This window comes from Orycteropus afer, unplaced genomic scaffold (genome assembly GCF_000298275.1).
Source record: "Orycteropus afer afer isolate SDZICR_OR568_19922 unplaced genomic scaffold, OryAfe1.0 scaffold00011, whole genome shotgun sequence".
NCBI classification, from domain to species: Eukaryota; Metazoa; Chordata; class Mammalia; order Tubulidentata; family Orycteropodidae; genus Orycteropus; species Orycteropus afer.
Window position 1 is genome coordinate 13,643,901 of NW_006921598.1, and position 18,545 is coordinate 13,662,445.

General features: G+C 36.7%; 1 protein-coding gene across 1 annotated transcript in view; it reads left to right on the forward strand.

The window, feature by feature from the left end:
- The window catches only part of SNX14 (sorting nexin 14), a 172,516-nt gene that overhangs the window by 54,077 nt on the left and 99,894 nt on the right, over window positions 1–18,545 (forward strand). Inside the window, exons 5-7 of the mRNA XM_007951122.2 lie at window positions 3,178–3,221; window positions 5,656–5,743; window positions 13,988–14,072. Coding sequence (XP_007949313.1) covers window positions 3,178–3,221; window positions 5,656–5,743; window positions 13,988–14,072 — 217 coding nt within the window. The remainder of the gene's footprint in view (window positions 1–3,177; window positions 3,222–5,655; window positions 5,744–13,987; window positions 14,073–18,545) is intronic.

Genomic DNA, 18,545 nt, shown 5'->3' on the forward strand with positions numbered 1-18,545 from the left:
CATATCCAAAGTTAAATAAGCTTAAAAGGTTATAAACAGGAAACCAGAGACTTCAATTGGCAAATGAGGACAACTACAAACCAAAAAGAGGGAAAATACTGTGTAGTTACAGAACTTCTAAATGGTGAGGAAGTCAAGAGAATTGCAATTATAAATCACAGGGTAACCTCAAAGAAAAATGATAAACCTTCACATCACAAAGTACATGAAATGAAGTCTCGCCATGCTTGCTTCTGAGGAGCATTCTGGCTATACTTCTTACAAGATAGATTTGTTTGTTCTTCTGGCAGTCCATGGTGTGTGTTCATTATTATTCGTTAATATCAGTTCTTTGTCAATTTTCCTTATTCATGTTCCAGCTTTCACATGCATATAAGGCAATTGAAAATACTATGGCTTGTGTCAGTTGCACCTTTGTCCTCAGAATTACATCTTTGCTTTTTAACATTTCAAAGAAGTGTGGTAGTTAAGTTTGTGTGTCAACTTGGCTGGGCCTGGTTGAGTGGTTGGGCAGCTGGATGTAGTTAGTATTCCCCATGATGAGACTGGTAATCAGCTCCATGGTAGAATCTACTGTGAGCAGCTGTGTAGCTGCCTTAGGGATGTGGTCTGCTTCCTGTATATAAGGAGAAGCCTTGGGGAATGGTTTGTAGCTTATGGCACCCTTGAACCCTGCATGTAGCTGTGTCATCGTTTAGCAGCCTGCCATGCTCTGCTGACCTTGGGACTTTCAGTGAACTTGAATTAATGGCTTGCTGTGTGGTTTGGTAACATCAGGACTATGCCTTTTTACTTGTCAGCCTCGGGCTTGTCAGCCTCAGCAGTCCGCAGCTGAGTGAAGAAAAGCCTTCAGCTTCAGTGGCCTGGGAGCAGGAGGCAGAGCTGAAGCCCAAGGTTGAGGGGCTTTCACTCAGCCCCTAGAGCCTGGCACTTTGAACTCAGACTTCAAGCCTCCAAACTGTAAGAGAATAAACTCCTGTTTGTTTAAGCCATCCCATTGGTGGTGTACTCTTGTCAGAGTGATACTAGGTAACCAAACAAGAGGTAAAAAATCTTTTGCAGCTGATTTGCCCAGTACAGTATATCGCTTGACTTCTTGACTGCTGCTTCCATGGGTGTCGATTGTGAATCCAAGTAAAAAGAAATATTTGACATCTCAGTATTTTCTCCGTTTATTATGATATTGCTTATTGGTCTAGTTGTGAGGATTTTTGTTTTCTTTATGTTGAAGTGTAATCTATATGGAAGGCTGTAGTGTTTGATCTTCATCAATAAGTGCTTCAAGTCCTCTTTGCTTTTAGCAAGCACAGTTGTGTCATATGCATATCCCAGGTTGTTAATTAATTAGTCTTCCTCCATACCTGATGGCCTTGTTCTTTTTCATGTAGTCCACCTACTTGAAATATTTGCTCAGCCTATAGATTGACTAAGTATAGTGAAAGAATACAACCCTGGTGCACGCTTTTCTTCATTTTAAATCACACAGCATCCCCTTGCTTTGTTTGAACAACTGCATCTTGGTCTGTATACAATTTCCGCATGAACACAAGTAAGTGTTCTGGAATTCCTATTCTTCCCTGTATTATGGTTTTGTGTTTTGAGAGTTGCATGCCAGGGAGTGACGTGGTCAAATACATGAAGCACATTACTTTGGCAACGCTATGGAGGATGGAAGACAGTGAGTTTAGAAGCAGTGAGACTAGTTACGAGACTGTTGTTGCAATCTAGGGGTGAGAAGATGAGACCTAAACAGTGGAGTTGTAGAAGAGAATTACTTAGAAAGTAAAATCAGTGGGATTTGGTGATTGATAAGATATGAGGAATAACCAAAAAGTAAACTCATTACTATTAAGATGATTCTAACTCATAGTGGACTGGATATAGTAGAACTGCCCCATGGGATTTCTTAATCTGTAATTGTAATAGGATTACTATAAATCTGTGTGCCACCAGGGCCTCTTACGAGGAATAAAAAGGGAGCAAATGTTTAAGGATAACTATTCCAAGTCTCTTCTCTGACTCCTATTCATTATTATACCTGTTTGTATGTATTGTATTTTCGCAGTTAATATAGTTAATGATTAGCTTTTGTAGTAAAACTGCAAATTCTTATTGCCTCAGTATTACTTTGAAATAGAGAATCCGCAGCCTCTGTTATTGCTGCCAGTGTAGGAATAAGGTCTGATTTGGTAGGTGTGCAAATTAGGGACATTATTTCATTCCCTCCCTACAGTTTTTTAAATTTATTCTCAAATGTTGTAAATCCTTTTACATATTAAAACATAGTGCTACACTCAGGCCCAAGAAATGGAAGGTTTAGCACTTAGAGCTTGTTTTATTACTTTTTCAGATACAACTCATATGCCAATTTTAAGTGACAGCTAAAATTTTTAGAGTGAACCCATTCATATAAACCAGTACTCAGATCAAGAAACAGAACATTACCAGCACCCCAGAATTTCTTCTCTTCCTCCCTTGCAGTTACTGTCCTTTTAAGATAATCATTGACACCTAACACTAACCTCTTATGTAAGTGTTAGGATCCCTGATGGTGCCTTGGTTAAGAGCTTAGCTGCTAACCAGAAGGTCTGCAGTTTGAACCCACCAGCTCACAGCGGGAGAAGGATGTGGCAGTCTGCTTCTGTAAAGTTTGCAGCCTTGGAAACCCTGTGGGTCAGTTCACCTCTGTGGTATATGGTCACTATGAGTTGGAATCAACTCAGTGGCAGTTTTTTTTTTCCTTTTTTAACTTGTTAGCTACCTGCATTTTCATTGTAGTCTAGGAGTACTGACTTACAGAGAAAGTTAAGAAGAAAGAAGATCAGCCTATTATTTCCTTTTTTCCATGGGACTGTTTCTGGTTCAGTGAAGCATCCATTGGTAACAATTTGTTAGCTTTTTGTTTGATTATGGAAATACTTAGAAATATGTGTGTATGCTACTCTACTATTAATTTCTCCTTGTGGAGTTTCATGATTTTTAATGGATTTTTCAGATGTTCTCTTTGATCCTCACAATCACCAAGTTTGATATACATGTTTTGTCATGTAAAAGTATGATATTAGAAGTCAGTATTTGAGATAATAAGATTGGTTCTTCTTATTATAGTAATAATAATTCATTTTTCTAGAATTAGTTTATTAATTTGATTTTTCTTTATACATATTTTTTATGCAGGTTCTTGAATTAGTGTTGGAAAATTTTGTTTATCCATGGTACAGGTATGTTTTCCTGTAAGACCTTTTTTCCTTTAGATAGTGAATACTATCAACAGGTCCGCATGCTAATGTCTTTTCCACATAGGCCTGTGTTTTTCAACTTAGTACTATAGAAATTTGGGGGCACACAATTCTCTGTTGTAGGCGGCTATACTGTGCAAGACAGGATCTTTAGCAGCATCCCTGGCCCCTTTCCACTAAATGCCAGTAGTACCTCCCACCCCTGTTGTGACCACCAAAAATGTCCTCAGAGATGGTCAAATGTTTGCTGGGGGCCAAAATCACTGCTAGTTAAGAACCTCTGATGTAACCAATAAATGGAGTTAAGTGATAATGAAGAGGAAACAAATCTACACCCAAAATTGCCTTTTGGAAGAAAAGTAACTTGTAAAACTTTTCATCATTCCTAAGTATAGTGATTCAGGATCTCTGGTAGCATAGTGGCTAAGACACTTGCCTGCTAACCAGACAGGTGGAGGTTCAAACCTACCAGCCACTCCTCGGAAGGAAGGTTGGGCAATCCTACTTCTGTAGTGATACTGCCTCGGAAACCCAAGGAGGGCTCGCTATGAGTCGGGCCGACTCGACAGCACATAACAACAACAACAAATATAGTGATTCAGTCATTTAGTATACATTTTTCACGTTTGAAATAATTGTACCTTTAGAGGGGAAAATCTGTATTTAGATGGCGTCATTGAATTGAAAGATAATTTGAGTAGAAATTAAATTTTTTGTAAGATTAAAATTTTTTTCTAAAATAACTTTGTTTTTGATACCTGCTGGGTATGTACTAGTTATCCTGTGCCTTGAAGGATATAGAAATATATTCCCCAAAAATCTAGCTTGAGAATCAAAGAGAGATCCAAGTTATATCCTGTAATAAATATGTTTTCCTTTTGAGTAATGTCTTTGCCTGGTTTTGCTATCAAGGTTATGCTTTTTTCATAAAATAAGTTAGGGAGGATTCCATCCTTTTCAGTGTTTTGGAATAGTTTGAGTACGAATGGTGTCATTTCTTCTCTGAATGTTTGGTAGAATTCTCCGGTGCTTAGTTAAATATTTGAGCACTTAATACCTATATGACTTACATGAATATTGTTTTATGATATTCACCTTAATTTTTTATTGATTCAGTATATTTTGAATTTTCTGATAAAAATATGCTGCTAGTTGAGTTCATCTAGCTTATGTTAAAACAAATTTAATCTACAGGTTATATACCATATTTTCTTGAAAAGCTATGCAGATTAATTTTTTTCCATTGGATTCTGTCTTAAATATGGGATATTTGCCATTTAAGTAAAGTTGGTGGTGAGATTTTTTGTAAAGGGTATCTTCCACCTTCCTGCCACATTACGAGTCTTCAGACAGTAAATCTGGCTGTATTTGTATGTGTCAGAGTATCTATTTTCTTTTTAATCTAGGTATTGATGTTGTGAGATCACCTTCCGTGGGGTTAATGGTCGGAAGTATTGCTGATACAGTTATTTTTCTTGTTCTACCAAGGGACTTAAAGTTAGCACTGTCTTTAATTCATGGTATAATCATTATACATATCTTTCTTTCTTGCTTTTGATTAGAGACAGAAGCGTCCTACTTCTTTTAGGGACTTCTATATGTCAGGAAAATGAAATACTCAGAAGAGAGTTGTCAAAATCATTGTTGAAAAATACTCGCATTTCAGTTCATCTTTTTTTTTTTTTCAAAAAAGAAAACACATGTATATGTTTTTTACTTAAAATTAGTTTATCCTATTAATTTATAAATATTTAAAACTAATTAAAATTTTATAATAATTCTGTTGTATCTTCAAAATTATTTTTTCTTTGTTTCTTTGAATTTTCTTTGATGATACTTTAAACATGATGTTAGTGTTTTAAAAATATGACTGTGTACGTGTGTATGTCTGGAAGGAAATATATACTAAAATTTAGTTAATAATTATTACGTATTGATACTAAAATTAACCAAAAAATCAAAACCAAACTCACTGCCATCGAGTCGGATGTGACTCATAGTGACCCCTCCTTGGGTTTCCGAGGCAGTATCTCTATGGAAGTAGATTGCCCAATCTTCCTTCTGAGGAGTGGCTGGTGGATTTGAACTGCTGGCCTTCTGGTTAGTGGTCAAGCGCCTTAGGCTTTACGCCACCAGAGCTATTTTTCTTTTTATACACAAATACTGCATTTTACTGAGGAGTAAAAGACAGAAATGTAAAAGAAAAAGGTAAACTAAAGTTAAGGGGGATGTTTGTCTTTTTCTTTTACATTTCTGTCTTTTACTCCTCAATGAAATGCATTATTTGTATAAAAAGAAAAATAGCATAAGTAAATGGAAAAAAAAAGAGGAAGTTCTAGATTTTCCTTAGTTTCCAGAAGGTGAAGTCATATATTTCCATGTATTTCTAAATGTTTGTTTTTCTCCTCAATTGAAGGGATGTAACGGATGATGAATCCTTTGTTGATGAGCTGAGAATTACATTACGATTTTTTGCATCTGTCTTAATACGAAGGATTCACAAGGTATGTATTTATGAGAAATTTGGAAATTTGGCACTTGATCATTAGTTAAGAGATTTTAAACTCTCATTTTTGAATTCTCTTATACTGTATGTATTTGTTTTTCTTCATCTTTTTTTAAGGTCAGAAAAATGAATTAATCAAAAGTGGTCCAGTTTTGCTTTCCTTAATTTAATGCTTGAATATCTTGGTTTGCAGAAATTAGAAATTAAAAGACAATTATAGAAAAAGTTGTTGTTGTTGTTACGTGCTGTTGAGTCAGACCCGAATCATAGCGATCCCTCCTTGGGTTTCCGAGGCAGTATCACTACGGAAGTAGATTGCCCCATCTTCCTTCCAAGGAGTGGTTTGAACTTCCAGCCTTCTGGTAAGCAGTCAAGTGCCGTAGGCACTGTGCTACCAGAGCTTCTATAAAAAAAAGAAGCAAGAAGAAGTTTCCGAAGGAAAGGCAAGAACAATGGCCAAGCCTTTTTTTTTTTTTTTTCCATTTTCAGAACCTTAGCTTGTATATATTTGGGTCTTTGCTTATAATATGTGCTTGTGCAGTGTGTTGGCTGTTGACACATGCACATCTACTATCTTCTCAGTTCAGTAGGATTGAACATAATGACAATGAATTGGTATATAATATCTCTGCCATTATTAAATGCAATAAAGATAAATCTTGTTAAATAATTCAATAGGTATTTGAGTAGTGAACAATACAGTCAGTCAGTGTAGGAAAGATATGCAAAAGATAATGAATAAACAGTTCACAAAAGAAAAATCTGAAACATCCAGTAAGGACTTAAATTTGTTGGTCTCACATCAAATAAATATAAGTCATTATGAGATACCATTCTTTTGCTTATCAGATTGGCAGAGGTTAAAAAGAGTGATAATATCTAGTATGGTGAGTATATATCGGCAAAGCAAAGCAAATGGAAATCTAAGCTGGTATATCTTTTCTGGAGGCTAGCTTGGTAATATTTATTAGAAGACTTAAAGATGCCTATGTCTTCAAGTTTAATACTTCTTTTTGTAATATATCTTAAGGAAGTAATCAAAGCTATGTGAAAAAAATTATGTTAAATGATTAATTGCACTATAATTTATAATAAGGAAAACTGAAAAGAAAAACTGAAGTCTAGTGAAAGGGTGTTTGATTGAGTAAATTGTAAAATATCCTAAGTATAGAATTCTGCACAACCGTAAAAAATCATCTTGTTGAGTAATACTTATTTACATGGGAAACATATCCTAAATAATTAAGTAGAAGAGACAGGAAAATAATATATGTAGTATTTTCCACTTTGAAAACAATGCTCACATGTTCAAACTTGTTAATATGTAAACCCTTTTTTAAACCATTTTTCTGTTCAAACGACAGCCTCCTGCTCTATGTATAGGTTCCTCATAAGCATACTTAAGTGTTGTAGAATTCCCATTCTTCTTAGTGTTACCCATAATTTGTTATGATCCACACAGTGAAGCTTTTGTATAGTCTGTAAAACACAGGTAAACATCTTTCTTGCTTTCTTTTGATTAGAGACAGAAGCATCCTACTGGTATTCTTTGATTTCAGCCAAGATCCATCTGACATCAGCAATGATACCCTTTGTTCCATATCCCCTTCTGAATCCAGTTTGAGTTTCTGGCAGTTCCTGTCAATATACTGCAGCAACCAATTTTGAATTATCTTCAGCAAAATTTTACTTGTGTGTGATGTGATATTAATGGTATTGTTTGATAATTTTGACATTCTGTTGGATTACCTTTCTTTGAAATGGGTACAAATATGGATCTCTTCCAATCAATTTGCCAAGTAGCTGCCTTCCAAATTACCTGGCATAGACAAGTTAAGTGCCTTTAGTGCTGCATCTGCTTGTTTAAATGTCTCAATGGATTCCTGCATCCTTGTTTTTTGTCAGTCTCATTGGTACAACTTGGACTTCTTCCTTCAATATCATTGGTTCTTGGTCATATGCCACCTCCTGATATAATAGTTGAACATTGACCAGTTCTTTTTTGTACAGTGACTGTGTATTCCTTTCATCTTCTTTTGATGCTTCCTGCATCTTTCAATATTTTGCCCATAGAATCTTTCAGTATTATAACTTGAGGCTTGAATTTTTTCTTCAGTTTTTGTGGCTTGAGAAATGCCAAGCATGTTCTTTCCTTTTGGTTTTCTGACTCCAGGTCTTTGCACATTTCATAATAATAATTGACTTTATCGTCTTGAGCTGCTCTTTGAAATCTTCTGTTCAGGTGTTTTATCTTGTCATTCCTTCCATTTGCATTAGCTACTCCGCATTCAAGAGCAAGTTTCGAAGTCTCTTCTGATACTCATTTTGGCCTTTTCTTCCTTTCTTGTCTTTATAATAACCTTTTGCTTTATTTATGTATAATATTCTTGACGTCATCCCACAGTTCGTCTGGTTTTTGGTCATTGGTGTTCAATGCAGCAATTCTGTTTTTCAGATGATCTCTAAATTCAGGTAGGATATAATCAAGATCATATTTTGGCTCTTGTGGATTTGTTTTAATTTTCTTCAAGCTTCACCTTGAACTTGCATGAACAATTGATGGTCTGTTCCACGGTCAGCTCCTGGCTTGGTTTTGGCTGAAGATACTGAGTTTCTCTATCACCTCTTTCCAGAGATGTAGTTGATCTGATTCCTGTGTATTCCATCTGGTGAGGTCCACATAATTGTCATTTATCTTATTGAAGAAAGGTTTTGCAGTGAGTAAGTCGTTCATCTTGCAAAGTTCTATCATGACATCTCTGGTATCATTTCTGTCACCGAGGCCAAGTTGTCCAAGTACCAATGATTCCTCTTTGTTTCCAGCTTTCACATTCCAGTCACCGGTAATAATCAATATATGTTGATTGTATGTTTGGTCAATTTCAGACTGCAGAAGTTGATAATAACCTTCAGTTTCTTCATTTTTGGCTTTACTTGTTGGTGGGTAAATTTGAATAATAGTAGGAGCTCTGGTGGCATAGTGCCTAAGGCATTTGACTGCTAATCAGAGGACTGGCAGTTCAAACCCATCAGCCACTCCTTGGAAGGAAGTTTGGGCAATCTACTTCCGTAGTGATACTGCTTTGGAAACCCAAGGAGGGGTCGCTATGAGTCAGAAATGACTCGATGTCACATAACAGCAACAACAACAACAGTATTAACTGGTCTTTCTTGTAGGCATATGGATATTATCCTATCACTGACAACATTGTACTTCAGGATAGATCTTGAAACAGTCTTTGAGATGATGAATGCAACACTATTCCTCTTTATCATTCCCGGTATAGTAGATCATACGGTTGTCTGATTCAGAAGGGCCCAAACTAGTCCATTTCAGCTCACTAATGCCTAGGATATTGATCTTTACCTGTTCCATTTCATTTTTGACAACTTGCAGTTTTCCTACATTCATACTTTGTACATTCCCCATTCTGATTATTAGGGGATGTTTACAGCCGTTTCTTCCCATTTTGAGTTGTGCTCCATCTGGAAATGGAGGTCCTGAAAGCTTTTCTCGATCCACATCATTAAGGTTGACTTAACTTTGAGGAGGCCACACTTTCCCAGTCATATTTTGAGTGTCTTACATCCTGAGGGGTTCATCTTCTGGCACTGTATCACACAGTGTTTCCGGGTTATTCATAAAGTTTTCCAGTAATATATCAGACTTTGTTTCTCACATTTCATAACGTTTTCACTGGATAATTCTTTGAGAAGTAGATGGCTCCTTCTTTCTTCACAGTTCTGTCTTAGTCTGGAAGCTCCGCTGAAACCTGTCCACCATGGGTGACCCTGTTTATATTTGAAATACTGGTGGCATAGCCTCCAGCCTCACAGCAACATACAAGCCACCACAGTATGACATACGGACAGGCGAGTGGTGGTTCAGGTGACCAGAAGTCTGAATTGAAGATGTGACTCTAAAGGGAAATTTTTTTCTCTGGGTAACCCTGGCAGTTCCTTGGCATCTCTTTTGCCCCAGTATGTGTGTGTGTGTGTGTATCTGTCTGTCTGTCCTGTTCTTTTTATAACTTAGAAGTGGTTAGGTTTAGGACCCACCTGACTCTAGCATAGCCTCATTAACATAAAGAAAACTTCTGTTTCTAAACAGTGTCATATTTACAGGTATTATAGGGGTTAGGAATTTATCACATATTTTGGGGGTACATAATTTAATCCATAACACTATACAATTCACTGAAGTGCATAATTAAGTAATTTTTGTTATATTCACAGTTGTACAACCATCCCACAATCAGTTTTAGAACATCTCATAACCACAGTAGACTGAATCTTTAGCCACAATCCCTCTAGAACTTCTCTATCCTCTACTGTAGGTGACCACCAGTCTGTTTTCTGTCTTCATAATTTATCTGTATTGGACATTTCATATAAATTGAATCAAACAGTATGTGAACTTTTGTGACTGGCTGTTTAGATTCTCTAGTGCTGCTCTAACAGAAAATACCACAAATGGGATGGTTTTAACAAACAGGAGTTTATTCTCTTACAGTTTAGGAGGCTAGAAGCCCAAGTTGAAGTGCCAGCTCTAGGGCCTGGGTGAAGGCCCTTTAACTTTGGGCTTTGGCTCTGCCTCTTGGTCCTGGTCCACTGGAGCTAGAGGCATCTTTTAACTCAAGGAGCTGCTGGTTTGTGAGGCTGACAAACCTAAAGTCAACTGTTAAAATGGTATCAGTCCCAAGATTATCAAGCAACACGGCAGGCCACAGTTCACATCCTGAAATACAGCAGGCAGTGTGGCAGACTGCTTAGTCAAGACTCAGCTAAATGTAGGATTCAAGTGTGCCAAAAAACCTCAAGACCTTCTCAAAGCATCTTCTTATATACTGGAAGCAGACCTTACCCCTAAAGCAGAACTACTCAGCTGTTCACAGTTGATTCCACCGTGGAGTTGATTACCAGTCTCATCATGGGGAATAACTACAACCAGCTGCGCAGCCACTCAAAACCAGGCCCAACCAAGTTGACCTTAACTATCACACTGGCCTTTTTCATTTAGCATAATATTTTCTAGGAATATCTGTGTTAGCATGTTGTAGCATGTTTTAGTGCATCATTCCTTTTTATAACCAAATAATATTCCATTATATGGATATACCACATTTTGTTTGTCCCTTTATCAGTTGAAAGATGTTTTGGGTTGTTTACATCTTTTGGCTATTAGGAATAATGCTGTTGTGGTCATTTGTGTTGTATAAGTTTTTTGTGGATATTTTCATTGGGTATTTTCCTAGGCAGTGAATTTCTGCTTTAAGTGGTGACTCTCTGTTTAACTTTTCCAGGAATTGCTGATTGTTATCCCAAGTGACTACATCAGTTTACATTCCTACCAGCAGTGTATAAGGGTTTGGATTTCCCCACCCTTGTTACTGTCTTTTTGATCAAAGTCATCCCAGTGGGTATGAAGTAGTATCTCATTATAGTTTTGATTTGTATTTCCCTGATTACTAATTATTGTTGTTGTTGTTGTTATGTGCCATCAAGTTGGACCTGACTCATAGTGATCCCTCCTTGGGTTTCTGAGGCAGTATCACTACGGAAGTAGATTGCCCCATCTTCCTTCCGAGGAGTGACTGGTGGGTTTGAACCGCCAGCTTTCTGGTTAGCAGTGAAGTGCCTTAGGCACTACGCCACCAGAGCATATTGTCATATGTTTATTGGCCATTTGTTTATCTTTTTGGAGAAATCTTTATTGAGATCCTTTGCCCATTTTTAATTTAATTTAATTTTTTTTATCACCAAAGCTTAAGAGTTCTTTGTATATTGTAGTCCCTTATAAAATATATGACTTGCAGATCTTTTTTCCCAATGTCTGAGCTGTTAACGCTGTATATTCTTTCTTCTCATTTTATCTGTATTACTATCCTGGGAGCTAGGTTGATCATTTTTATGCCTATTTTATAGAAAGTTAGTGACTTTGTTAAAGTGTTAGAATTAGTTAATGAGCAAAAAATTAGGCTTGAGTTGTCTTACTCCCAGTATATTGTTCTTCATTGATACCATTGCCTGAATAATATAAATTACCCATTTGGGAATAATGGAAACAAAGATCTGGTTAATGTCCACAGTGTTTTTTTTTTGTCAGAATTTCATGAAAAACCCATTATTTCACCATTTTGATGCTGACTCAAAGTCCCCAAAAGGGAACTTACGAATGAAAATCTTAATATGTATTCTTAGAAGACAGTGTTTTATAAAATGTTTGAAAACCAAGACATATTGTTTATTTGAAAAAACATGAGAGTAATTTATAATCATGAGTACCAAATATCCAAGGTTAAATGAAAAATCTTATTTTACAAAGAGACATGATACTAACAAAAATATCCCTTCCTATTGAACATATTTCATCTTATGCAACCAAAAGATTCCTGTAAACTGCTCTGGATTTTGCCAGTAAATTCCTATAAATTAGAGGTTTATGATCCATCACTCTATTACTTTATGATTTATTGACTTTGTGCTCTTCCTTAATATGTAATTTTGAAAAAAAAAGACTGAAAAATTCACACAGAAATTAACACTATTGTAATAGAATTTTCTCATGTGTTCAATAAAAGGAAAATATAATATGGCAAATTTCATGGTGGAAAAATACTTTGAAGTCCAATAAGTGTGCTTTTTCATGATTTATTTGGAGTTGATATTCAGTTATTTTTTGCTTCTCTTATGTCAACCTTCCCTCACTAATTTACCATAGTTATTATAGCTTTCAACCTTTAGGTTGAAAATTATCTGTGCAAAATGATATAACTTAATATTATTCTAAGAAAGGGTACTTCTATATATCTTAAAATCAGGAATCATCTTGTAAGCTGAAAAAAACAAGAGTTAATTTTCAAGTGACTTCTTAATAAACACAAATTTAAAGCCTCTGATGCTATTAGGTACTGTTGAGTTAGTTCTGTCTTATAGTGACCCCATGTACAACAGAACGAAACACTGCCCATTTCTGCATTATCCTCACAGTTGTTGCTATGTTTGAGTCCATTGTTGCAACCACTGTGTCACTCCATCTTGTTGAAAGTCTTCCTCTTTTTTACTGATCCTCTGCTGCTCCAAGCATGATGTTCTTCTCCAGGAACCAGTTCCTATGATAGCATGTCCAGAGTACATGAGATAACAACTTGCCTTCCTTGCTTCTAAGGAGCATTCTGGCTGTACTTTTTCCAAGACAGATTTGTTTGTTCTTCTGGTGTTCCATGGTATATTCAATATTCTTTGCTAACACCGTAATTCAAAGGCATCCATTCTTTAGTCTTCCTTATTGTCTAGTTTTTTCATATGCTTATGAGATTATTGAAAATTCTGTGGTTTGGGTCAGGTGCACCTTAGTATTCAAAGTGTTTATCTTTGCATTTAAATACTTTAGAGAGATCTTTTGCAGCAGATTTGCCCAATGCAATACGTAATTTGATTTCCTGACTGCTGCTTCCATGGGTGTTGATTGTGCATCCAAGTGAAAGGAAATCCTTAACAACTTCAGTATTTGTTCTGTTTATCATGATGTTGCTTATTGGTCTAGTTGTGAGGATTTTTCTTTTCTTTTATGTTGAGGTGTAATCCATACTGAAAGCTGTAGTCTTTGATCTTCATCAGTAAGTGCTTCAGTTTCTCTTCACTTTAGCAAGCAGAGTTGTATCACCTGCATGTCACAGGTTGTTAATGAGTCTTCCTTTATTACTGATGCCACATTCTTCTTCATGTATTCCAACTTCTTGGATTATGTGCTCAACATTACAGATTGAATAAGTAGGGTGAAAGGATACAACTCTGACACACTGATTTTAAACCATGCAGTATCCCCTTGTTCTGTTTGAACAGCTGCCTCTTTATCTATGTACAGGTTCTGCATGAGCTCATGTGGAACTTAAAGCCTCTAGGAGATGATAAGTTACTGAGATTTTTGCTTGGAATGCATTTTAAATGAAGAACATGGAAAAATAAGGCAAAAATAAAGATACTGTTTTATGGGAAGAATTTAGTATTTAGTGTATGTATATTAAGAGAAATTTTTATTACTGTGGTGGAAAAACTGTTGAATGCTACAATTAGTATGACGTATGAATATAAAGTTCTTTTAAATTATATTTATGAAAAGTTCTGAATAGTTACCTCTAATTTTTAAGACTTATGTTCCAGTGTCTTAAATACATTGTTCCTGCCAATGTATCTTACTGATAATTATTTAAAATTTTATTTTAATGTTGAATCTTTCTAGGTGGATATTCCATCTATTATAACCAAGAAACTATTAAAAGCAGCAATGAAGCATATAGAATTGATAGTTAAAGCCAGACAAAAAGGTAATACAGTTTTTTACTCCAAAGTGAAAGGTTTTGTTTACATATACTAGTACTAGATGTTTCATTTGAAATCTTTAACTGTGAGTACTGATAAAATAATTGATATATTTACAAATGCCAACAGAGTATTCTTTTACACTGAAATCCCTTTTAGCCATTTGTTAACTATCCAAGGGATTGTAAGAACTCAAGAGTCTATGAAAAGTAAATTATAGTTAGTTAATTTTTAGAAATACTACTAATGACTTGCTTATGTCTTTTGAGTGATAGTAGATTGCTCTCGTTAATTCCTCTGAGATATCGCTCACATCTCTTCCTTTTTCCCTCCTTAATGATTTTACTAGTTTTGCCCTCTTCTAACCCATCATCTATATTGCTACCATGTTAATTTCACAGTATCACGATTCTCATATGTTACATCCCTACTTAATGCATTGACTCTGCAATAGTTATTAACTCTGTATTTAAAACCCTTCCCTTTCTAGTCAAGTATTTTGATCTGTCCTTGTGTCTCACTATGTAGGAAATGGTTTTTAATACAATATTTATTTTGTTCTAATGACAAAGCCAGAGCAAGCAGTGGTAGGGATCCAGGTAAGGTGAGGGATGCAGGCCCCACCCCCAAGAGGCAGGAAAGTGGGGGAAAGAAAAGCCAGGGCAGCAGCAGGGATTGAGGTAAGGGGAGGGCGGAGAGGTTTTGAACAGCTAAGGGAGACAAACTTGTCTGTCAGTTTGTTATACTGTGCTCGCTTGTGTGCTACTGTGAGGCTTGAGGCTGTGCCACCGGTGTTTCTGACGCCAGCAGAGTTGCACATAGTGCACAGGTTTCAATGCAGTATACAGACTGAGACAGACTAAGAAGAAGGAAGAGGGCATTCACTTCTCAAAAAATTGTCCAGGGAAAACCTTATGACTAGCACAGAAACACTGTATGATACATTACTGTGCAACTTTATGAGTAGCCCAGATACAGTGTCTGATACAGTGCAGAAGGACAAGCCCCTTAGGTCGGAGAGCTCTCAAAATACGACTGGGAAAGAGCTGCATCATCAGAGTGGAAACAACGTTACTGATACGGATAAAGTAAAGCTTTTAAGACCTCCATTTGCTGATGTGGCATGACTCAAATTGAGAAACAGCTGCAAATATCCATTAATAATCACAACATGGAATGTATGAAATACGAATCTGGGAAAATTTGAAGTTGTCAAAAATGAAATGGAACACATAAAGATTGATATCCTAGGCATTAATGAGCTGAAATGGACAGGTTTTGGCCATTTTGAATCAGACAACCATGTGATCTACTATGCCATGAATGACAGTTTGAAGAGGAATGGTGTGGCATTCATCATCACAAAAGATGTTTCAAGATCTCTCCTGAAGTACAGTGCTGTCAGTGATAGGATAATATACATACACCTACAAGGAAGACCAGTTAATGCTACTGTTATTCAAATTTATGCACCAACCACCAAAGCAAAAGATGAGGAAATTGAAGATTTTTATCAGCTTCTGCAGTTGAAGATTTTTGTTAACTTCTGCAGTCTGAAATTGACTGAATGTGCAATCAAGATGTGTTAATTAACACTGGTGACTGGAACGCAAAAGTTGGAAACAAAGAAGAGTCACTGGTAGTTGGAAAATTTGGCTTTGGTGACAGAAATAATGCTGGAGATCTCATGATAGAGTTTTGTAAGACCAATGACTTTTTCATTGCAGATACCTTTTTCAGCAACACAAACAGCTGCTATACACTTGGACTTTGCCAGATGGAGTACACAGGAATCAGGTTGACTACATCTGTGGCAAGAGGCGATGGAAAAGCTCAATATTTTCAGCCCAAACAAGGCTAGGAGCTGATTGTGGAACAGACCATCAACTGCTCATATGCAAGTTCAACTTGAAGTTGGAGACAATTAAAACAAATCCACAAGAGCCAAAATATGACCTTGAATACATCCCTCCTGAATTTAGAGACCCATCTAAAGAATAGATTTGATACATTGAACACCAGTGACTGTAAACCAGAAGAATTGTGGGATGACGTCAAGAACATCATCCATGAAGAAAGCAAGAGGTCATTAAAAAGATGAGAAAAGAAGAAAAGACCAAAATGGATGTCAGAAGAGACTCTGAAACTTGCCTTTGATCTGAGAATAGCTAAGGCAAATGGAAGCAATGACAAGATAAAAGAGCTGAACTGGAGATTTCAAAAAGCAGCTCAAGCAGACAAAGCCAATTACTATAATGAAATATGCAAAGACCTGGAGTTAGAAAACCAAAAACATGCTCAGCATATCTCAGGCTGAAAGAAATGAGGAAAAAAATTAAGCCTCGAGTTGCAATTTTGAAAGATTCTATGGGCAAAATATTGAATGATGCAAGAAGCATCAAAAGAAGATGGAAGGAATACACAGCATCTTGGTACCAAAAAGAGCTGGTCAGTCTTCATCCATTTCAGGAAGTGGCATATGATCAAGGACCAATGGGTATTGAAGGAAGAAGTCAAAGCTGCACTGAGGAATTGGCGAAGAACAAGGTTCCAGGAATTGATGGAATACCCATAGAGATGTTACAACAAATGGATGCCCCACTGGAGGCACTCACTTGGTTATGCCAAGAGATTTGGAAGATAGCTCCTTTGCCAACTGACTGGAAGAGATCCATATTTGTACCCATTCCAAAGAAAAATGATCCCACAGAATGTGGAAATTATCAAACAATATCATTAATATTGCATGCAAGTAAAATGTTATTGAAGAGAATTTAAAAACGTTTGAGGCAGTGTATTTCTAGAGAACTTCCAGAGGTTCAAGCTGGATTCAGAAGAGGACGTGGAACAAGGGATATCATTGCTGCTGTCAGATGGATCCTGGCTCAAAGCAAAGAATACCAGAAAGATGTTTACCTGTGTTTTATTGTCTATGCAAAAGCATTTGATTGTGTGGATCATAACAGACTGGATAACATTGAGAAGAATGGGAATTCCAGACCACTTAATTGTGTTCATGAGGAACCTATGCATAGACCAGGAGGCTGTCGTTTGAACAGAACAGGGTGACACTGCATGGTTCAAAGTCGTGAAGGGAGTGCGTCAGGGTTGTATCCTTTCACCATACTTATTCAGTCTATATCCTGAGCAAATAATCCAAGAAGCTGGACTATATAAAGAAGAACATGGCATCAAGATTGGAGGAAGAATTATTAACAACCTGCGATATGGTGATGACACAACTTTGCTTCCTGAAAGTGATGACCTGAGGTACTTACTGATGAAGGTTGAAGACTACAGTCTACAGTATGGATTATATCTCCATATAAAGAAAACAAAAATCCTTACAACTGGACCTATAAGCAGCATCATGATAAATGGAGCAAAGGTTGAAGTCTAAGAATTCACATTGCTTGATGCTACAATCATCATTAATGGAAGCAGATGACGTAGAGTACTGGACAAATCAGTTGCAAAAGACCTCTTTCAAGTCCTGAGGAGCAAAGATATGTCCTTGAGGACTAAGGTGCGCCTGACACAAGCCACGATACTTTCATTTGTCTCATACGCATGTGAGAGTTGGACAATGAATAAGGAAGACCGATGAAGAATTGATGCTTTTGAGTTGTGGTGCTGGTGAAGAATGCTAAAAGTACCATGGACTGCTAAAAGAGCTAACAAATCTGTCCTGGAGGAAGTGCAGCCAGAATGCTTCTTGGAAGTGAGAATGGCTAGACTTCCTCTCACCTATTTGGTCATGTTATCAGAAGGGACCTTTCACTGGAGAAGGATGTCATGCTTGGTAAGGTGGAGGGTTGACAACAGAGGGGAAGACCCTCAGCTAGATGGATTGACACAGTGGCAGGTTCAGTGGGCTCAAATATAGCAGGAGTTGTGGAGCTGGCACAGGACCGGGGTGGTGTTTCGTTCTGCTGTGCATAGGGTTGCTATGAGTTGGAGATGGCTCGATGGCACCTGACAACAATAGCAATGACAAAAACATTTTGAATTTAGGCCAGGATTAAATAGAACCATCTTTTTAATTTTTTTGGACTAGGTAGTTTAACAAAACCCTGAAATTATTTTATTTTTATGAGAGTGATGTTAAAAAAAAAAGCAAAAAAACCTCACTGGCATCGAGTTAGATCCGAGTCATAGCAACCCATCCTTGGGTTTCCGAGGTGGTATCTACGGAAGTAGATTGTTCAGTCTTCATTCCAAGGAGTGGCTGGTGGGTTTGAACCATTAGCCTTCTGGTTAGCAGTCAAGTGCCTTAGGCACTACATTACCAGAGCTCCCAGAGAGATATTACATATATTAAAAAACAAAAACAAAACAAAAAATCTCACTACCATTGAATATGTTCTGACTCATAGCAACCTTCATAGGATTTCCAAGGCTGTAAATCTTTTTTTTTTTTTTTTTTTAAATTTTATTTTGATTTGGGTGAAGATTTACAGAGTAAATTCACTTTTCAT